The 23,875-nt window shown below is 36.8% G+C and overlaps 1 protein-coding gene across 6 annotated transcripts in view; it reads left to right on the forward strand.

Annotated features, from left to right (window-relative positions):
* The window catches only part of DIAPH2 (diaphanous related formin 2), a 1,391,236-nt gene that overhangs the window by 896,419 nt on the left and 470,942 nt on the right, over window positions 1-23,875 (forward strand). For 5 of the 6 annotated variants that reach the window (XM_085006645.1, XM_085006646.1, XM_021080479.2 and 2 more), the window contains one exon: window positions 16,496-21,880. The exons of the other annotated variant lie outside the window; for it this stretch is intronic. In XM_085006645.1, the coding sequence (XP_084862771.1) occupies window positions 16,496-16,542 (47 nt within the window). In that variant the 3' untranslated portion in view covers window positions 16,543-21,880. Of the gene's footprint in view, window positions 1-16,495; window positions 21,881-23,875 lie in introns of those variants that run through there. 6 annotated transcript variants of the gene reach the window in all.

Below are 23,875 nucleotides of genomic sequence, written 5' to 3' on the forward strand. Positions count from 1 at the left end.
TTATAATATTTAACTGACTGCTGAACAGTTCTACCTGGATATCTTAAAAGCATTTCCAACTTGAAAAATCCCAAACTGAACTCATCATCTTCTCTTTGAATGCAACTTCTCCTCCTATATCTTAGTGGATGGAACCACCATTCTTCCAAATGTGTAAGCTAGAAGTTTTAGAGTTATCCTTAACTCTTTCTCTATCCTCCACATCCAATTACATGATCACCAAAGTGATCGATCTTAACAATTTCACTCCCTGTTGAACATCTAAAGTCCAAGAGCCTTTAATTTGGATGATACTTCTCTAGCCTCAGAACCCATAGTTCCCTGCTAAAAATCAACATAGATTTACTTGTAGTTGTACACACACTTTTTTTTTTTCTTATCTCTTTTCTCCCTTTCCTCACACTGTCTCCTTTACCTGGAATATACTTTTCCTCCAGGCTAATTCATTCTCATCTTTTAAGAATCAACTAGAACATTGCCTTCTCTAGAAATCCTTTTCAGAGATGCTTCTCCTAAGGTTTGGCTAGGTGTTCCTTTTCTGTGCTCCTGAAGAGTATAATCCTAATCATAATACTCAGTGTAACCGTATTCTAGTTATCTTTATGTGCTACCCTCATTTCAGTGAGAATATCTTGAGGGAAAGCTCTGAGACTTTCTGTTTTGTATCAGGGGACATGATATAATCCAGGCTCTAAAAGTGACTCAGAACTGTGTAGCAGATTACAGAAGAAGCTCTAACGCATCTCATCGGACTAATTTTTAAACCAGAAGGTTACCATCACTACCTAGTACCTGCCTTGAAAGAAGAGACTAGTTCATTTCTCTCTGGCACTGTGAGAGGCACATGGTGAGTGCTTGAGAAAGACTAGTTGAAATAAAGTGCAATTTGAGGACAGAAGAAAATCTACCTGACATGGGAACAGAGCCCAGGTATGAGGGCAAGGCTCCCTTTTTCCAGTGAATAAGCCTACTCAGGAAACCAAACTAAAGGCCAGCAGGTTGCCTGGTGAATCTGCTGTCCTAGAAAAAAAAATGACTGACTAGTTTTACTAGATGCATCATTCAAGCCAGGCTAGAATCTCTAGAAATAATCTCTTCCTTCCCTAGGGGATGAATCTGTCCAGACAACTGGAATCCTAAAGCAGAGACGTAATAGAAAGCAGCCTGGCTACATATCTCTACTCACTGGATGACAATAAGAAAAATAAATAAATTTATGTAAAAGATTTTCATTGCTTCCCAAGGGCATAAAAAAATACCCTTGCTCATGATGACTTTTTATTTTTTTTTAATTTTTAAAAATTTATTATAAATAATAAAAAGTCAGAACCTTGATAAATTCTGATTTCCTAACTGATCTTTATTAGTCTTTGCTTTTATAGGCTAATCTGACAAAGACTTTTATAAACATCTGTTTGCATCTTATCCATTGCCCCAAAAGTGGCTAAAACATGTCATAGTCACCATAATGAGGCTATCTAACTTTAAGAAGTATAATGAGATCTTGATGCTGAAATCTTTGCTAAGCGACTCTTAGAATATCAAATATAAAAAAAAAATGTTAAGGTTTTACTCTGTGTCAAGTACCATTCTGGTCCTTTTACATTATTGCCTCATTTAGCTCTTATAACTATGCTAATAGGAGGGTCTTTAAATATTATTTTCATGTTCATGAAGGGGAAAATACATTTAGGAAAACAATGCTATTAAGTAAAAGAACAAAGATTTGAACCCTTATGGTCATGCAGTGAGAACTTTGTAATACAAAATTGTGAATAACCATTAGATGTAGAAATCAGTTTTTGCTTGGGTACTGTTGATGATTCCTGTGTGTGTGTGTGTATGTTTCACATCTATCACAAGGTTAATATGGGCTAAGTACTAGATTATCTCATTTAATTCTGTTAATACCCTACAATGTATGTACTATTATTATCCTTATTTTGCAGATGGGGAACATGTTTAGAAAGAATCATTTGCAAATACATATAAGAGAGTGGCCCATTTCATTAGAAAACCTGTGTCTAGTAATCTTCATTAATAAGTTCAAAGACATCAAATACCCATTAGCTTTATTTTGTCCCATCATTATTTGTTCCACTAGTAGAAAGGGTAGTAAGGAAGAGTATAGAAATGCTTTGTGTCAAACACTCGCCTCCACATGCATTGACTGGATAGAATAACCCATTATGCATGTCTTGTTGAAAATAGGTCAGTACTGTCCACCATCAAAGGACAGCCTTTGTTTTTAATTTGCCATTTGTAGGTAAAACGTTGCTGCAAAGAAATTTTTGTCTCATTTGATTTTACCACTGAAGAATGATATCCATATGATACCATGACATACCTTCTCATCCTCCTGAATTTATACATATCTTTTTGGAGAGGCAATGTCTAGGTTCACTTCTTAAGGCTAGATCTTTTAGAATTTAGAACTGAAGATTCATAAAATCATTTTATAAATGACAATAGCATATGAAGTCAAATTTGTGCTCTAAAACCAGCCTACTTGTAAGGCATTATTTTCTGAACCAGAAACATTCTGTGGCCCTTTTTTAAACAGGGCAGAAAATGATGTATGATTTGCCTTTTTTTTTTTTTTTCAGTCTTTTTAGGGCCACACCCACAGCATATGGAAGTTCCCAGGCTAGGCGTCAAATCGGAGCTGCAGCTGCCAGCCTATACCACAGCAACATGGGATCTGAGCCACGTCTGCGACCTACACCATAGCTCACAGCAATGCTAGATCCTTAACCCACTGAGCGAAGCCAGGGATCAAACCCAAGTACTTATGGATACTATTGAGTTTACTACCACTGAGCCACAATGGGAACTCCCTGACTTCTTTCTTTTCTTAATTTTTATTTTATTTTTTATAATGATTTTAATTTTTTCCAGTATAGCTGATTTACAGTGTTCTGTCGATTTTTTAAATTTTTAATTAATTTATTTATTAATTTATTTTAATTACTCAAATGAATTTATCACATCTGTAGTTGTATAATGATCATAACAATCTGATTTCACAGGATTTCCATCATGTTCTGTCGATTTTCTACTGCACAGCAAGGTGACCCAGTCACACATACATATGTATATGCTTTTTCTCACATTATCATGCTCCATCACAAGTGACTAGGCATAGCTCCCAGTGCTATACAGCAAGATCCCATTGCTTATCCATTCCAAAGGCAATAGTTTGCATCTATTAACCCCAAATTCCCAGTCTATCCCACTCCCTCCCCCTCCATCTTGGCAACCACAAGTCTGTTCTCCAAGTCCATGAGTTTCTTTTCTGTGGAAAGGTTCATTTGTGCCATATATTAGATTGCACATATAAGTGAAATCATAATGCTATTTGTCTTTCTCTTTCTGACTTACTTCACTTAGTATGAGAGTCTCTAGTTCCATCCATGTTGCTGTAAATGACATTATTTTGTGGGTTTTTTTATGGCTGAGTAGTATTCCATTGTGTATATATACCACGTCTTCCTGATGCAATCATCTATCAGTGGACATTTGGGTTGTTTCCATGTCTTGGCTACTGTGAATAGTGCTGCAATGAACATGCGGGTGCATGTGTCTTTTTCAAGGAAAGTTTTGTCCAGGTACATGCCCAAGAGTGGGATTGCTGGGTCATATGGTAGTTCTATGTATAGTTTTCCAAGGTTTCTCCACACTGTTTTCCATAGTGGTTGTACCAATTTACACTCCCACCAACAGTGCAGGAGGGGTCCCTTTTCTCCACACCCTCTCCAGCATTTGTTATTTGTGGATTTATTAATGATGGCCATTCTGACTGGTGTGAGGTGGTATCTCATGGTAGTTTTGATTTGCATTTCTCTAATAATCAGTGACGTTGAGCATTTTTTCATGTGCTTGTTGGCCATCTGTATATCTTCTTTGGAGAACTGTCTATTGAGGTCTTTTGCCCATTTTTCCATTGGGTTGTTGGCTTTTTTGCTGTTGAGTTGTATAAGTTGTTTATATATTTTAGAGAGTAAGCCCTTGTCCTTTGCTTCATTTGAAACTATTTTCTCCCATTCTGTAAGTTGTTTTTTTGTTTTTTTTTTTATGGTTTCCTTTGCTGTGCAAAAGCTGGTCAGTTTGATTAGGTCCCATTGGTTTATTTTTGCTTTTATTTCTTTTCCCTTGGGAGACTGACCTGAAAAAACATTTGTAAAGTTGATGTCAGAGAATGTTTTCCCCATGTTCTCTTCTAGGATTTTGATGGTGTCTTGTCTTACATTTAAATCTTTAAGCCATTTTGAGTTTATTTTCATGCATGGTGTGAGGGTATGTCCCAGTTTCATTGATTTACGTGTGTCTGTCCAGTTTTCCCAGCACCCCTGGCTGAAAAGACTGTATTTTTCCCATTTTATATTCTTGCCTCCTTTGTCAAAGATTAATTAACTGTAGGTGTCTGGGTTTATTTCTGGGTTCTCTATTCTGTTCCATTGGTCTGTCTGTCTGTTTTGGTACCAGTCCCACACTGTCTTGATGACCGTGGCTTTGTAATATTGCCTGAACTCTGGGAGAGTTATGCCTCCTGCTTGGTTTTTGTTCCTCAGGATTGCTTTGGCAATTCTGGGTCTTTTGTGGTTCCATATAAATGTTTGGATTGTTTGTTCTAGCTCTATGAAAAAATGTTGTGGGTAATTTGATATGGATTGCATTGAATCTGTAGACTGCTTTGGGGAGTATGGCCATTTTTGCAATATTAATTTTTCCAATCCAGGAGCATGGAATATCTTTCCATTTCTTTGAATCCTCTTTAATTTCCTTGATTAATGTTTTATAGTTCTCAGTATTTAAGTCTTTCACCTCCTTTCTCTTTCCCTTTCTATTACAGTGTACTTATTGATGGTATAATCAACAGTGTTAATGCAGATTACTGAATCTTAAACGGCTCTTCCTTTGAAAACAGTATGTGCTTTCTCTCAAAGCTGAAAATTTTATATCCTACCTAGGTTGTTTCCCTAATTTACCAAGTTAATCATGCTCATTGCCAAAAATTCAGACATGGGAAAATACAAAAATGAAAAAAATCATGATCCCAACATTCAGAGATAATCACTTTTTTAATTGGTACATAGCCTTCCAAACTTCTAAAAATTAATTTTTTTTTCAAAATAAAAATATGATATCCTCTTTTGTTTCTCATCATAGCTCAGCAGTTAATGAACCTGACTAGTATCCATGAGGATGTGGGTTCGATCCCTGGCCTTGCTCAGTGGGTTAAGGATCTGTCATTGCCATGAGCTGTGGTGTAGGTCACAGATGCAGCTGTGGTGTAGGCCAGTAGCTACAGATCTGATTCAACCCCTAACCTGGGAACCTCCATATGCCATGCATGTGGCCCTACTCCCCACCCAAAGAAAGGGAAGATATCCTCTTTTGTAACCTGCCTTTTTGCTTCATGATATGAACCTCTGTCAAGCACATAGAGATCTGTATGATTTAAAATGGCTGCATTATATCTGAGTGTATGTGGACACTATTCCATGATGGACAGATAGGCTTTTTATAATTTTCACTAGTATTAACAATGTTGCAAAGAACATGTGTCCAGCCATCCATATTTACACATTTGTCTGATAATGTGAGGATTGGCTTTATTCCAATACACTTAAATATCAGGAAAGGTTTTTGAGACTTCTTTTATGAGAGATAAGTTGCTGGTTAGTAGCCCTTTTTTTAATCATTCAAAGGCTCAGCCTTCACTTGGGTTGTGCAGAGATTGCCTTAGAAACTATTACAAAGGAACTTCTGTCAGTTATGAATATGACATTGAGAGGCTGTGTTTTAACTGTCATAATTGCTCATATTTAAAGCAACTGCTGACTGGCTTCTACCTTAAGGGACAGTTTATATTTTAAAACAATGGCACTGGCAGCTGCTAAAGTGTATGTGAGATTAACCATATAGGTTGCCTTTGTCCTCACAACTGGTTAAGTAATTAAGCACAGACTGGCATGGGGAACATTACTAATGGATAGCATCTGTTTATATAGTCTCATGGATTGTAAGTTGTAGCTTGATAGCATCTCTCCTCAAAATCCTAGCCAGTGGGATATTTCTGTGATCTTGTCCTTTGGGAAATGGAAGCATCATGCAGGAGAAAGCCTGCCATTTCTGCCTTGCTGCAGAAGCCGGCGAGCTTCCATAACCCCAGAGTACCTGGGGCTCCTGAAGCTGGGGAGCTGCCCTTACTCCTCTCCAACTTCCATCATTGGCACGAAATAGGTAGCCCAGACCCAAGAGATAGCTTGTACACTTTAAAAACAAAGGGTAGATATACAGTTTGAGAATGATTTAGAAACGAAAGCAAATGACAGGTAAATATATTCTAGGTCAGCATATCACCAACAAAGCTCAGGCAGATCACAAACAACTGCCGCAGAGAATGACAGATAATTGTCCATCATATGGTCAAAGTTAGAGAAATAGCTGATGCCTAACATTCTTAGTCATATGGATCTATGTCATATGTGGAGTAGAAAGGCAGAGATGACAGGTGGTAGCAATGAATTGACCCTTTATCCCCATTGTCATTTAACAGCTAGTTTATCTACAGCAACCCAAATGGTTGCTCATGCTCTCATCTTGTCAAATACTCTTGGCCCAGGTCAGTGCAGTCTATGTTTGCCTTAATCAGCTCTTTTCCTGCCCCTCTTGATAGTGCTTCAACAACAGAAACAGAAGCAGAAACTAAGCAGATGATTAAAGAGGGCCTGATTTTTGCTGGGTAGTTTGATTTGGTTTGGTTTGGGTTTTCTGGGTGGTTTTTTTTGTTTGTATGTTTTGAAATAAAACCATTCTCTTCTCTGTAAAACATTCAGGATTTTTTGTTTAAAAATAGCCTTAAGGGGAGATCCTGTTGTGACTCAGTGGGTTAAGGACCCAATGTTGTCTCTGTGAGGATGCAGTTCTACTCCTGGCCTTGCTCAGTGGGTTAAGGATCTGGCATCTCACTAAGCTGAGGCATAGGTTGCAGTTCCATCTCCGATCCAGTGTTGCTGTGGCTGTGGTGTAGGCCAGCTGCTGCAGCTCCCATTTGACCCCTAGCCCAGGAACTTCCATATGTTGCAGTTGCGGCCGTAAAAAGAAAAGAAAAAAAAATAGCATTAACTTTAAAAATCACACGTTTATGGAAATAGCTATCACTATGAATCTAACCAGTTTGGTGCATTACCTTTCATTATTTTCCTTCTTTTCCTAGAAAAAAAAGTGGTTAAATACGTATAGAAATTCCGATTTTCCCTTTATACGTTCATTCCTTTTCATGAAAGATTTGGTAATTAAACAGTCAGCAATATAAAGAGTAAGAACTCACTTTTTCTAATCAAAAATTAACAGCTCTATTTTTATTTTATTATTATATTTTTGGGTTTTTTTGTCTATTTACACCCACAGCATATGGAGGTTCCCAGGCTAGGGATCCAACTGGAGCTACAGCTGCTGGCCTATACCACAGCCACAGCAATGCTGGATCCAAGCCCTGTCTGTGACTTACAGCACAGATCACAGCAACGCCAGATCTTCAACCCACTGAGCGAGGCCAGAGATCTAACCCACAACCTCATGGTTCCTAGTCAGATTCGTTTCTGCTGCACCACAATGGAACTCCTCAATTTTTATTTCTTTTTATTGAAGTCCTACCTATCTGTTAAGGATGAATTAGGATGAAGTTTTCCCTGACCCCCAGTTCCTTCACTCAAGGGATATTTTTCTCTTCTCTGAACTTCCATTGCACTTGGACTTTATAGTTTCATGTTTTAGTTGTTTGTATACATTTATCCATTCCTCCCTAATAACTTATAAGAGTGCCTATGATGGTATTCTGCAGATAGTTTATTCAGTAAAAATATAGGAAAAGGAAGTGTTTTCTTCCTTTTCCTATATTAATGGCAAATTATATTCCCTGTGTGTGAGCAGTATAGTGGAAGGTGAATTGCAGGACCAGTTCCTGATTCATTGCTAATGATTGGATGATTACTTAATCAGCAGACGTTTTTGAGAAACTGCTATGTGTAGTCCACTATGATAGACACCTGAGTGGCTGTGTTACAGTTTGTGTGCTTTCTGCTGGTTTGCTCTTCAACATAAATTTCACATATATAATGCACTTGGGTGCTTTTCCAACTATTTTCTAACATTATTCACATTTTTGTTGCCTTTCCCCATATTTTCCAGATATGCAGGCATTGTCATCAGACTTTCAACCTCATAAAAAAATTTGTCTTAGGGACCACTTATATTTTCTAGTAAAGAAGCAAACATAATGCCTGGCTAATAAACAAAACCAAAGATATTTTTAAAAAAAAATCCTAATCATTAGCTTTGACATCGTGTCCAAAGATAATCAACAGGAAAGTCTGTGGCAGTTGAAATGCTGAATATACTGATTTTATTTTTTCTGTGCCATACCCTTCTAAAATCCTTTAAAATACTCAAGTTATCAATTAGGTAAATCCTAGTCATTTAAAATTCCAAGAAGTTGGTTGTACATGTTATGAAAATATCATGTTTATGATAGGTAAAAGTAAGTATTATGTATTTTCTACATTTGTAGCTTAATATGGATTAACTTTTTAATGCCTCGAAGTAATATTATTGTACTCTGTGGTTTTACTTTTATCACATATTTCAGTCTTCCTAAAGTTGCTATAATTGAGTTTGCTTGATAATGTACCTTTATATTACTATGAGACTTGATAGTTTGCAAAATATGAGGTTCATAATAGAGATAGAGAGTCGAGTTACTACCTGGCAGGGAGGATAAGAAGAAAGTGAAATATAGAAAAGTGATTTAATCTCACTACTGCAGTTTTGTAAAATATAATTTGTTTTTCCCCTAGCACAGCAGAGTTTCATGCTGATAACAAGCTACTGAATTAATAAATCCATTGCAACTATTGAGACTTTTCCTTTAATAACATAACGAATGCTGGGCATTAAGAAGAGAAAAGAAAAGGCATTCTTTGTACACATGTTACTTCTTAGCAGACCTACATTCCCAAGCATAGGAAAAATACCGTCATACCCTGTGAAAATATTTTGTGCTTCTCAATTAGAATTCTGTATTTTCCACACAAAAGCACACTGTTTCCTGGAACACATTTGCTTACTTTCCAATTGGAAAGATATTTAGGGGTCTATTTTGTTATCATTACATGTGCTTAACTCCAATTACAGTTAATGGGACTTGTGTGTCTATAGTCATAGTAACCTCTGAACTACTTTAACATTATTGCTTCCCATTACCATCCTCTTTAAAATAACTTTCATCTCCTCTGCTAACCTGAACTACCATGGTAACCTGGGATTCTGTTTTCTTTGCTTGGATTTATTTGCATGTAATGAAGGATATAGATTATACAACATTGTCTGTTTCTAGTTTTAAGAATATTACAATGTCATTGAGATTAGAATAGGGTTAGAACCATTTAATTAAGTAGAGGTAACTTTTTGGCTTCTAGGCATGCATTTTTGCACAGCACTCTGTATGTAATTCTATTGGAATAAAATTATTTGATATATTTTAACAGCTGTGGTATCTAGTGGAAACAGAATTTATAAAACATTATAAAACATGAGAAAAAGTTTACAAACTAGAAGCATTAGACTTGATCAAAACTATACATTTAATTCCAATTCAAAATTTTGATAAGGCAAAGATGGTGATAATAAGTGTATTATAACATCTAAGTAGAATTGGTGATGCTCTTTTCCTTTGTGCTGGCCTCTGCTGTATTTCCAGAAGAAAAGTTGTCAGCTAACAGAAAAAAAGTGCTCAGAAGACAGGAAAAGAGGCTTGTTAAGTCTTTAAGACAATGAAGCACCTGAGGAGAACTTTTAAGTACATCATTAGGGACTTTAGAGTCATTTGACATATTGGCACTCAACAAATAGACATATGCCTAGTTTTACTAGGATAGCCTAGTTGGTACCCACTGTGTTTGTTTGTCAGGTTGTATTGTTTTCAATGTGTTTTGTGATTATACCATGATGTAGAGTTCTAAAATGTGCCCAAAAAAGACATATTTGAAAGGAAAATATAAATTATGGAGGATTATCTCTACCACATATTAAAACATAAGACTAACATAATGAAATCAGTAGTAATTGGCACAAAAATAGTTGGAAAAATACTTAGGTTACTGGAACAGAAATGTATGCTAGTATCGATAATATATGATATAGAGGTATCATCAATTAGTGTAGAAATTCATGATTATTCAACAAATGGTGCTGGAACAACCCATTTACTCTTTGCGTGGAAAAAAACCAAGCAATGTGGAAACTTACCTGACATTGTACAACAAAATAAATTCTAGATCGTTTAAATAGATGTTTTTTTAAAAAATCAAACCTTAAAGAACAAGAAAAGATATAGTTGAATGTTTATCACATGTCTTTGGCGAGAGAAGAACTTTCTAAGCTTTAAAATAAAAGAACAGATCACAATGTAAAAAAGACTGATAGATTTAGCTATGTAAAAATAATAAAAGTGAAACAATATGTTCCTTAAAAGCCCATAACACAAACCAAATAAATAGGTAATCAAAAAACTGAGGGAAATATTTTATATAAATATTTCAATTGGTTACCATCTTTAATATATAGAGTTCAAAAGAAAAAAGCAAAAACCTAAGACCCTAATAAATTAATGGGCAAGGGATATGACTAGCATTTAAAGGAAGAAATATAATAACATGAAAGTTTCCACTTCACTAGGATTTAAAGAAAAGCAAAAGGAGTGAATCAGATGCCATTAGTCACATTTTTATATTAGCTCATTTTAAAAAGATTAGCACCCAACAATGAGATCAGACAAATTCATATACCTATTGCCATTTGGATTTTTTTTTTTGAGTGCTCAAGAGTTTATTTTCTATTATTATTATAGCTTACTTCCTTATACCAAGTATACCGAAATGGATATTATGGAATTATATAATTTATTTATTTATTCAAAATCTTTTTTATTTTATTTTCCCACTGTACAGCAAGGGGGTCAGGTCATTCTTACATGTATACATTACAATTACAGTTTTTCCCCCACCATTTCTTCTGTTGCAACATGAGTATCTAGACATAGTTCTCAATGCTATTCAGCGGGATCTCCTTGTAAATCTATTCTAAGTTGTGTCTGATAAGCCCAAGCTCCCGATCCCTCCCACTCCCTCCCCCTCCCATCATTTGGATTTAAATTAATACATATATTCTGGAATACAATTTGGACTTAATTTTGCATACTTAACAATGCCACCTCTACACATGATTCACATAATAAGATATAAACTATAAGGATGTCCATTGCAAGGCTTTTTATAATAGAAAAAATGAGGGGCAACCTCAATGTCCAGAAGTAGAGAAATGGTTAACCAATTTGTGGTATATTTATCTATTAAAAATCATGTTTCCAATATCATGCTTCAGAAGTTTAAAGACATGGAAAATTTCTACAATAAAATGTTAAATGAAAAAGTAGAACACTAAACTGCATATATAGTTTGAGCTCAAACTTTTTTTTTTTTAAAGATACTGTTCTGGTAAGTGAAGAGAACAAATCTGGTCAACAAATTGAGCAATTGGCTGTCTTCCACAAAGAAATTAGCCCCAAGCCTAATTTAGTTGCTACCTTCCTTTTAGTCGTTTCTAGTGAGTAAGAAACTGTTATCAATTTAGGAACCCCAGAAGCACAGAAAATAAATAAATAAACAGTTTGGGAATCGTGGAACAGAAGGGAAAAAAAGATGTAAGTTCATATGAAATGATTTCAATATAACAGTCTGAAATAAATTCTCTTTCATCAGTGTTTGGCATGGAAATAGCTACCCAATAGACATTTCCTAAACCAACCTAAGGTTTTCTTGGTGTTCTTAGCCTGAGCTGCACAAACCCAATCCTCTGTTTGCTCTTTTTGCTGGAAACAATGCCTATCCATTTATGGTCAATCTGTCACACCATCATCTTTGAAGAGCTTTGGAGAAAAGAAAGCTCATAGTAAATTACAGAGAGTTTCTTTTACTTTGTTTTCTCGCCAACTAATTTGCATTCAAATGGGGTATTTTATAGCACAATGTGCAATATATGCCAGGCACCCTTATTTTATGTTACCCTGCTGGGAGGGTATCGTTGTATTGTTAGGTCAACATTGATACATCTAACATGCCTATGAAGCACAGGGAAGGAAATGGTTCTTCCATAGACAACAGATGGACACCTAACCCGGGGGGAAATAAATAATGGGCATGGTCTTTTTATCACAGGTTTTCAATCTCAACTTGACCTACTCGTGCAATATATAACATACAGTACCTTTGGCATACACTCACTTTGTGGGGTGTAATTGAACATTCCGGGGTTACATACCGCAGACACTTGAGTCCTTTGGTCTCACACCAAGTTTTGCTTAGGCTTTATCTATGATATGCTTATTTCTCGGTTATTTCATTTGACAAAGTTTCCAGTAAGAAGAAAATTAGCAATGTAGATTTAGGTATGGATCTGAAATTTTGTGACATTCAGGTATTTCACAGATGACATGCTTCGTATGTAATTGTTGAATAAATGATTGTATGAATCCAATACAATAACAAGTTTAATCTATTCACTCTGGGCTCAGTTGGGAAGGTTTTCAGATGAATGCCAAGTCAGTTTATGCTCAGAAAAAGTATAAAGCTCCTTGCTCTTATGACAGTAGGGAAAGCTATGACAGTGGCTTGCACTGGTTAATCTGATATTCAGAATGTGCAGAAGCATGTTAAAGCTAGTCCATGTGGTTATATTCTTTTTAGCAGATTGGCATATTGTTTTAGATTTGGTCACCTTTCCTCCACAGACTGCACGTTTTCGTGTAACTTTGTCCCTCTCTTCAATTTCATACTCTGACCAGGTCACTCTCTGTAATATCATAATCTTTTCACCTTCACATGAGCACATTTCAAAGACAAGTCTTTGCTGACCAAAGAAAATCTCTTAGGGTATGCCCAACTATGGTGGGTTTGGAGGGTATGTCTTGGGACCAAAATCTCAAGATTTACTGTTGCATTAATCCCTGTGTTTATAAACAGTAGAATCCCTTAATAAATTCTTAAACCATGAAGCTATATTAGACTCTCTAGGCTTTCTTATCCACTATGTTACCTCATGCATTCAAGGGGAACGTTATGACAAATTAAGTTCCCTCAACATCTAGTAAAATGCATCTTCCTGTATCTCATTGCACAATATGCCCAATAAGTATACAGACATAGATAGATGCCTCCCCTCACCCTCATCTTCTCCTCTTTAATTTCCCCAAACACGACAAGGCAAATTGGAAAAGGAAGCCACTAGTTGTTAACAAAGCCCTCCACATCATCTCAGGTAAATGCATATGTTTTAAACTATTGACTTTTTAGAGGAGCAACTCCTATTTTTTTTTTTTTTTCATCAAAGCTCTTCTAGTATCAGTAGTGTTGGGAGAATAAGACTGGTTAGAAAAGTATATTTGGTTCAGTCTGGGTCCCCTGGAGCTCTCAAATCATATCACATGGGCACCTGCCCCCTCCATCTATGTTTCCAAGTAGAAAATGCAATAAAGAGTTCCTGCTGTGGTGCAACAGGATCAGCAGCATCTCTGCAATGCCAAGAATACTGGTTCAATTCTCGGCCCAGCATAGAGGTTTAAAGGATCCAGCCTTGTCACAGCTGTGGCATAGGTCGCAACTGTGGCTCAGATCTGATCCCTGGCCTAGGAACTCCATATGCAGTGGGGCAGCCAAAAAAGGGGGGAAAAAAAGAAAAAATGAAAAAAAAAAAAGAAAGGAAATGCAATAAACTCTCAAATCACTTCAGTTACCCCATCATCTCTGACAGTAATACTATCTAGCATTTGCTCTTTTCCCATAAATTTGATGCCAACTACATGTGCTGACCTTTTGAGGGTCGTGCCACTGATTTTAACCCATTAGTATTTAATACTATAAATATCCAAGTTGCATTTTTAAAAATTCAGTGACTCAATCTCTGCCTCAAAGAAGGCATGAATGCAAGCATGAAGAGTTGCTGTCATTAGGTTGCAAGCTATTCAAATGTGAGGAGAGATGAATATTTATATTCATATTATATATACATAACATCTCGAAATTGCACTTCTGCTCTGATCCATACTAGAGTATAAATATATATTTTGTACCGAAAATATTTTTAACATAAAGACAGAGAATTGTAAATAAAGCACAAAAATCCAGATCAGTCATTGCTGCCATTGTTTCTAATGGCATTTTTCACACATGAGGTCATACGTTGACATTTCAAAAATGCAAATAATGACCTTTACAGAATTTCTTCTTATTAAATCACCTCATTAACATAGGGATCAATTAGGTACCAAAAAATTGGTAAGATAGAGCAAAAGAAGGGCGGGAAGGAGGAAGGGAAGGAAGGAAAGAAGGAGAAAGGAACAGAGGAAATGTAGAATAATTCTCTTTTGCGTATAATAAAAGCTGGATTTGGACTCTGAACCGGTGTTTATCCTGCCTTCCAAAAGCTTCAGTGTCCTTTCCTCAGATCAGTTTTGACTTGAAAGTTATTTTCTCACACTAGATGCTACTAAATAAGTTACAGGTTGATATGAATCCTCATATTACATCATTACTGCTGCAAGCCTAGGTTCTTGTATATGGTACTTCTCTTTAATCCAGTGGTCAGTGAATAATGGTATGAGGTACCAATAGCATTCCTGGAGTAACTGTGGGTGCCAGCTGACCTTAGTATGTACGACCACCAAGGCACAAGCCTTTTTTTGAGCCAAGACAATCCTTTGTGAATGGTACCATCATTGTCGTATCTGATAGCTTTAACACTGAATGCTTAAACATTAGCAATGCAATGGTAACCACCATATTACAATCTCATTTGTAAATGTTTTCTAAGAAGTTCCAAACCAATCTGTATGCAAACCAGTGACATTTAAGTAATAAGCCCTTTATCTAGGAATGTTATCCTCACACTTTTAGCTGAATTGTGATTCATATCACAAACTAAATAATAGATTTTTAAAATGATATCCTTAAAAGGATATCCAAATAATTCATCCCTCAGATATATCTCTAAAGAGAGAAAATGTTTCTTTCTTTCTCACCTCTCAATGGTATTACTGCATTATAAGGCAATTTAAGCTTATGGTTGTTTGACTCAGTGCACTCATACTGTGGTGTTAATGAGGCCAAGGTCAGTTAGCTTTGCTCTGTGTATTGACCACAGACTACCAGGAATCAGTCAAAAAACAAACAAACAACAAACAAACAAAAAACCACTAGCACAGATGAGAAAGGTCCCATCGCAAAACCTCAGCATTTCTCACAGTCTGTCCTCCCCATGGGACAGGAAGGATGTGTTCCTTGAGTATCATCATCTTAGGAAATGGTTAGAAGCTTGGGAGACCCAACATCTACCTCTGAACAAAGCAGGCCTGACATTTAGGCATTAACTTTGCATCATAATCCCCAGTCATACCAGTGATTTGCTGTATAACCTTCATCACTAAAGCAGAGATAATAGGATAGAATGAAATGGGCTTACCTCCCGGGGATGTTGTGTGAATTAGCAAATTAATGAGTATAAAGTGTTAGCATTTATGTAAGTGTTGGTGGTTGTCATTATTTCTAGGGACCTAGTATCATTCTAAATAGAGAATCTAAGTATATTACGCTTTTGTCAAAAAGGGATTTTCACCCACATCAATTGCATTTGAGCTGAGCATAAAACAGAGGTGATAATAACATAGTCGTGATCATCACAATACAGAGCTGTAATCCTTTTTCCTATTAAAGCTGAAACTATTTTCAGCAACTTTCAATGCTTTTAAACTTTGCTTTCCAAGCTTTGTGCCAACAGTTATCTCTACAGTGATTCTTTCTCCTGTGATGGGTGAGGGGAATGGGACCTATTCATTATTCATTCCTGTAATGACTATATAATGTATTGAATATGCTTACATCACACAGTCAGGCAAAGAATCAGTAGCTGGTTTGATTGCCACACTTTGAAATCATTGTAAAAAATAAGAACGTTTTCGCTCTGCCCATGCTGTTGTCCTCTAGAGGTAACCAACATCCAGATTGAAAACTCATGGGGAATTGAAGTGCTTTCCAACAAAAGGCACTGTACATAGATCCTTTCAATTTAACATCTTTACCAAGGAATTTTATTGTCGCCTGCTATTTCCAAGGGGACTGTGTGCTTGAGAGAATCCTTCCATTTCTTTTATCACTCTGACTTCACTTACCAAGAAAAGTCATTTAATGCTGATTGCAAACTCTTGAACTCAGCCTGGAAGCTTCAGCAAGAACTCCTGAGATCTGAACTCCTCGTTACTTATTTACATATTCATTTGAAGTGATTTTCCGGGAGTGTTTGAAAACCTCTTTTGACCTGACATTGCATAATAGCCAGGATCTAAAGCTCACCATGTTTTTGTTTCTTTTACTCTGTCTTACAGATAACAGACGAGTACCTTTGGAAAGGTCACGCTCTCGCCACAATTGAGCTATCTCATCTAAGTGATTCCTGATGCCAAAGAATATGAAAATATTTAAGTCAACAAAGTCATTCATTCTGAGAAGAACAAAACATGCACTCAAGGGATGGAGAAGAAATAAGTGCGTTTCTGCAAAGATCAAGCTGTGTAAAATAGCGTGCATCTCTAAAGCTACTGAAAGACTCCTCCCACAGTTATACAAATACAACACAATCATCAGGATTATAAAATGTGTGTTCCATTTTAGTGCAAAGATGTATATTATTCATTATTGTGTGTGGCCTGACAGTGATAATGAAAAGTGTGAGAAACTGAAGAGTTCTTTCTGAGGCTTTCAAAACCATTCAGTCTGTCAAAAATGTATAATGTTTCTCGAATTTGAAGTCACTTCCCTCCCTCAAAAAGGAAGTAAAGAGAAGAAAAAGAATAGAAAGAATTAGTCAATGTCTGCTTCTGATTCCTATTGTTAAAAAAAAAAAGGGAAAAGGCCAGGAAAATGTGTATGTTAATGGTTTGGAGAAGCATTGATATTGCACACTTTATACGAGAAGTCATTTTGGAAACTCAGAAAAAGTACTGCTTCACCCCCATCAAGTTATTTAGAATCTTATCTCAAGTGAAAGTTGATGGATTCATCTGCTTTGGCTGAAATTAAACTTATCATTAATCTAGAGTTTCAGCATGATATTGCAGGCACTTACCGTGGCTAAAAATAAACCAAAGTTTAACAGAAGCAGTTAGAGAAAGTGATTTAAACTTTATTTAAAGAGGTATTTTCTAATGATGCACATATATCTACTTTATACAAAGACTTTGTATGGCTATTTTTGAGAAAAACCGCATGTTTTAATGTTTATGCTAGGGATGAATCTGCAAATTCTGCTACCTTCATTTAGATTTTTAAAGGTAAATTTTGATTCCTATACTCCATGGTTTATTTCTTCTCTTTGTTGCTTCTTTTTCCCATGACCCCCTTAAAGGCATGGAATAGTGTTCTAGGAGACCTGAGAGGAAAAAGATTCCTCTCTGCAGGAGGCAGCAGAAAACTGTCTGAAAGGTCAATTGTTTTATCTGCCTTTCTAATTCCCTTTCCAATTCTGCCTCGGTGGTCTGAAGAAGAAAAAGAAATTATGTGTATGTATCTGTATATATGTGTAGATATTTATATCTCCTGCTACAATAATTCCACATCCCAGTGATTAAGTGAATTTCTCAATCATTGTCATACTTACCTTATAGTAACAAATTTCAGTGATGCTGCCAAAACAACTCTAGGAGTAAAAAACAGGCTCTACATTTTTCTTAAATAGATGACGGGGGAACAGTTATACTTAACTTGACTATTATTTTTTAAAATGCATTGAAATAATGTGGTATAACTTCTCTGGAGTGCAATTTTAAGACTAATCCATGCAAATGATTGTGATTATTGTAAAAGATTTCTTATATGTATATTTCTTATATAGAAATCCTATTTCTACTTCTTCAAAGCACATTAAGACATTCCGAAAGAACAAATAGACTGGCTTGACATGTCACCACCTGAGAAGCTACAATAGTGTAAACAAGTGACCAGTAGCTCAGTTTCCTTTATATAGATGTATAGTGATTCAAACTGCTACCTTTTCCTCCAGTACGTTCTTACTTGGGTCCTAACCTTTACAAAGTTCTAAAGCTGCTACAATAGAGAAATCAAAAAGAGTAACAGGATCTGAGATTTACAATTTTATCCTATATTAAGACATATACATATACACACACAAAAAAGTTTGAGACATATCTGCTTCACACATTGTTTTTTTAATAATAACAACAAAGATTTAGGTTCTACTAATTTATGTAAATACTTTGTGTATTTTTAACTTCACGAAGTCTTTTCTGAAATCTTCATGGTATGGCTTTTTCGAGTCTTTTGATAGGTTTTCAGGCTGTAGGAAAATGATATTTTGAAATATTAACCCTGACTAATATTTAGGGGCATTTGCCATGCCATTATTATCAAGCTGGTCAAGGTAGAAATACTGATGCATATCACCTTTTCCAGATGTGAACTTGCCTTATTTTTTAGTTTGTGAGAAAAAAAAGAAGTACTATTATTGATAAATTATATATTTGTATTTAGAGTAATCCCACATGCTTTTCACAAACATTATAAGACCTTTCAGGGTCTTTCAGGAAGTTCTGATCACTGAATTAAAGGGTTTGCTCCCCAGATGTATAATGGTCCTGCTCTAGCCATTTATAGTTTTGTTTCGGATTGAAAATTATCACCAAAAAAGTGCATTAGTGACATTTTTAGCATAGAACCAAATTATACTATAGTCTTTTGTTGAGTTTATTACCGTCACATTTGAGAAGCAGCACTTTATACAGATTTTTCAGAAAGTTTTTAAAAAGTGCAAAACCCTTAAAAATGTTTACTGGTTGTATTAGTTTCCTTCGTCTGCTATAACAAATTACCACAAACCTGGTGGCTTAACACATCAGAAATTTATTCTCTATGAGATCTTGGATTATCTTTACTATCATTACTCTGAATTCTTTTTCAGGTAGATTGCCTTTCTCCACTTCACTTAGTTGTTCTTCTAGGGTTTTATCTTATTCGTTTGTCTAGAACATATTTCTCTGCCATCTTATTTTGTCCGGCTTTCTGTGTTTTTGGTCTCCTTTCCACAGGCTGCATGATCATAGTTGTTCTTACTTCTGGTGTCTGCCTCCTGGTGGGGTTGTTCTAGGGGCTTGTGCAGGCTTCCTGATGAAAGGGACTGGTGCCTGCCCACCGGTGGGTGCAGCTGGGTCTGGTCCCTCTGGTGGGCAGAACCACGTCAAGGGGTGTGTTTAGAGGCAGCTATGGGCTCAGGATGACTTTAGGCAGCCTGTCTGCTGATGCGTGGGGCTGTGTTCCCACCCTGTTGGTTATTTGGCCTGAGGGGTCCCAGCCCTGGAGCCTACAGCCTATTGGGTGGGGCCAGGTTTTGGTATCAAAATGACAACTTCCAAGAGAGCTCATGCCGATGAGCACTGCTAGCAACCTCCACCATCAGTATTCTTATCCCACAGTGAGCCACAGCCACTATTTCCCCCAGGAGACCCTCAGCAGCTAGGTCTGGCCCAGGCTGCTATGAAATCACTGCTTTTTCTCATAATCCAGATTATCTAAATCAGAATTCCTTTGCATCTGTGAATCAGTGAAACAAGACCACAAATTATCTGCTTCCAAAATACAGTGGTGGGACAGGCATATGGTAATAGCTGTAGACATTCCTATTCCAAAAGGGAGAAAAAGGAACAGAGAAAGGAGTCACTTGTTCTGATAATTTTCAGAATTCAGCCAGGAAGAATCCATTTAGCTTTCAAGGACTGGCAATAATCCTCCTTTTCTCAGAGCTACACCCTTTAGGCTGCAGCTCTGGCCTCTTGGCCTATGGATTGAGTCTTTGCCTATGTGCCATGGCTTGTACTTCTGCCTCTGAATCTGCAGCTCTGCCCTAGGGTTGGTCCTTTCTATTGAAGAGTAGCACCTGTTTGCAGCCTGTAAAATTTTGGTACTCTTACAACCTTCTCTTGTTTTGTCTTGTCTCTGTCCCTTCCAGGCTAAGTCGGAACTGTTTCTGCTGGTATAACTTTCTTCAAAACTTTGTAGGCTCCCCATATATATCACATTGATTCAATAGTGAGAAAAGAAAGTCTTGACAGATCTTTGCCAGATGACCCCATCTCTCTTCCTGGCTTCTACTGAGATGGTTGTGTGGATTAATGAGTCAATGGCTAATCTCTTCAGCACCAGCCGAATGTTATCCAGGCTTCCTTTATCTCCAGAGCACGCTATCCTAATAGTGAATCTCCTAATTTTATCATCTTTTGCAATCTGAATAGGCTCAGAATTTCCTGAATCGTCAAGTGCTGGTTCTTTTATGCTTAACAGTTCTTTCTTCAATTTATCTCTTTCCTCTCATATAAGCTCAAGAAAAAAAAAAATAGGCTATACTTCCAATGTTTTGTTCTTAAATTTCCTCAGCTAAATATCCATAATCATTAGTTATAGATTTTACTTTCCACACAACTGTTGGAGAAAATTTGGATAAGCTTTTTTTGCCATTGTATAACAAGGATCACCTTTCCTCTAGTTTCCAATAAAATTTTTCAGTTCCTTCTGAGCCCTCACAAGAAGCACCTTAAATGTTCATATTCTTACCAACAGTCTATTTAAGGCAATCTATGCTTTTTCTATCATATACATAAAAATTCATCTAGTCTTTACACAATATCTAATTCCAAAGCCACTTACACATTTGTAGGTATTTGTTAGAGCAGTATCTGACTTTCTGGTACTAAAGTCTGTATTCTATTCCTGTAGTTACTGTTAACAGATTGCTCCACCTGTGGCCACTTAAGACAAGAGACATTTATTATCTTACTGTTTTAGAGGCCAGAAGTCCTAAATTGAGGTCTTGGCAGGGCTGCACTCCCTCTAGGAGAAAATCTGTTCCTTGCCTTTCCCAGATCCTTGTGACTGTCATCATTCCTTGGCTTGTGGCCAAATCTCTGCTCTGTCTTCATATAACCTTTCCCTCTGTATATCTAATCTACCTCTGCCTGTCTCTTATAAAGACACTTATGAAGGCATTTAAGGGCCACCAGTTTATCCATGATAATCTCCTTATCTCAATATCCTTAATTTAATTACATCTATGAAGACCCTTTTTCCAGATAAGGTAATGTCATAGGTTCTGAGAAGTAGGATATGGATGTATCTTTGGGGAGCCACCATGCAGCTCATGACACTAGTCATTGCACATAAATGTACTTTTCACTTTTTAAAATGTATCCTTGGTGCTCAAGCTAAATTCGAGTTTGTCTCTAAAAGCTATTGTATGCACAAGCTACTGCATGCTTTGATGTTAAATGGCTGAACAGGCTAGTCAAAATTCAGTTGATAATTTTGTTACTATGGCCAATTAGCTTGAAAAAAATACTTGGTTCCAAATCTGAGCTCTGGTGTATCTCTGCTACCCCTTTTATGGAGTCTTTGACCAAATGTCTTCTATGATTAATAATGTAGGTATAAAACTACCTCTGATATTGAAGTGTTCTTTATAAGTTTATTTTAGATATTGTAATCCCTCAGCTTAAAGGAGAGGTGACAGCAAGGCCTGTTTGAATGGATACTGAGGGAACTTGTGCCCATACCAAGACATTCAGAACAAGTATTGCAATAGCAGTAGAACCATGGATTCGTGTTTTTGTTTTGCTTCGGAATAAACACCTGCCTCTTTGCAGGACCAAGAATGACTTTCGATCTATCTGTAATGCCTACTTATTCAATAAAGTTAAGATTACATTAAATGTTGTGCTGCCTATGATAATTAATATTAAGGAGGAGTGAAAAGGCACAAACTGAAGTATAAAGACAGGATGTAACAACATTCTAGAAGGAGAGCAGAAGCTTCAACATAACAAAAGTACAAAAAAAGTGGAATTCCCGTCGTGGCTTAGTAGTTAACGAATCCAACTAGGAACCATAAGGTTGCGGGTTCGATCCCTGGCCTTGCTCAGTGGGTTAAGGATTTGGCATTGCCATGAGCTGTGGTGTAGGTTGCAGACGCGGTTCAGATCCTGCGTTGCTGTGGCTCTGGCCTAGGCTGGTGGCTACAGCTCAGATTCGACCCCTAGCCTGGGAACCTCCATATGCCGCAAGAAGCGGCCCCAGAAAAGACAAAAAGACAAAAAAAAAAAGTATTTCTATAAGGAACTGATCAGGTTGAAATCATGGGATATATTCAAAGACACACATACCTATGGGAATCATAAGATTTTTAAAAAAATATTCCTTAGCACTTCTTGCCAGAGTAGTGGAGAGATGTTTTGTACAACTTAAAAGCAAAAAAGCCAATCAATCAATGGAAAAATGGGCAAAAGACCTGAATAGCCATTTCTCCAAAGAAGATATACAGATGGCCAGCAAACACATGAAAAAACGCTCAACATCGCTGATTATAAGAGAAATGCAAATCAAAACTACCATGAGATATCACCTCACACCAGTCAGAATGGCCATCATTAATAAATCCACAAATAACAAGTGCTGGAGGGGCTGCGGAGGAAAGGGAACCCTCCTGCACTGTTGGTGGGAATGTCAACTGGTACAGCCACTATGGAGAACAGTTTGGAGATACCTTAGAAATCTATACATAGAACTTCCACATGACCCCGCAATCCCACTCTTGGGCATCTATCCGGACAAAACTACTTAAAAGAGACACGTGCACCCGCATGTTCATTGCAGCACTATTCACAATAGCCAAGACATGGAAACAACCCAAATGTCCATCGACAGATGATTGGATTAGGAAGAAGTGGTATATATACACAATGGAATACTACTCAGCCCTAAAAAAGAATGACATAATGCCATTTGCAGCAACATGGATGGAGCTAGAGAATCTCATACTGAGTGAAATGAGCCAGAAAGACAAAGACAAATACCATATGATATCACTTATAACAGGAATCTAATATCCAGCACAAATGAACCTCTCCTTAGAAAAGAAAATCATAGACTTGGAGAAGAGACTTGTGGCTGCCTGATGGGAGGGGGAGGGAATGGGAGGGAATGGGAGGGATCGGGAGCTTGGGCTTATCAGACACAACTTAGAGTAGATTTACAAGGAGATCCTGCTGAATAGCATTGAGAACTTTGTCTAGATACTCATATTGCAACAGAAGAAAGGGTGAGGGAAAAAATGTAATTGTAATGTATGCATGTAAGGATAACCTGACCCCCTTGCTGTACAGTGGGAAAATAAAAAAAAAAAGAAATGTATAATCCTATTGGGAAGCCATAAAGAACACACCATAAAATCAAATAAATGAACTCTCTGATTTAAAAAAAAAATTTGTGTATCTACTATACAAATCAAGAAATAAAATGTTACCAGCACCTCCAAAAAAAAAAAAAAGTCCAGAAAAGTCAGAATGGTTATTTACATCCTCCAAAGAAACTGTCTACAGAAAAGGGCTTATTTACCTTGGTTAAAGAACAAAAGTAAATGTGCTTCAAATGCTCAGAGGGGCGAAATCTGGAATTATTAAAGGATTGTAGATAATTATTCTCTGGAGGGGTTTCAAAAGAATCTCTCATTACAGGTAGGCTGACTTGAAGATGGAGGGTTGCACAAAGTAATAACCAGATCTATATGGTCCAAAGTACCTGGCAAGATCATTGTTCCCCTTAATGACTTGCTTCAGGAATCAAATACATTGGCTTTTTTCTCCCCCAGAGACCCAAGTAGGCAAACTCCTTAGTAGGTAGTCTGAAAATCAGTGTCCACAACTAGGGGA

The sequence above is a fragment of the Sus scrofa genome, chromosome X (genome assembly GCF_054392235.1).
Source record: "Sus scrofa isolate SSC_HxYL_T2T_F1_AM1 chromosome X, Sscrofa_HxYL_maternal_Yorkshire_Landrace_v2.0, whole genome shotgun sequence".
Lineage (NCBI taxonomy): Eukaryota > Metazoa > Chordata > Mammalia > Artiodactyla > Suidae > Sus > Sus scrofa.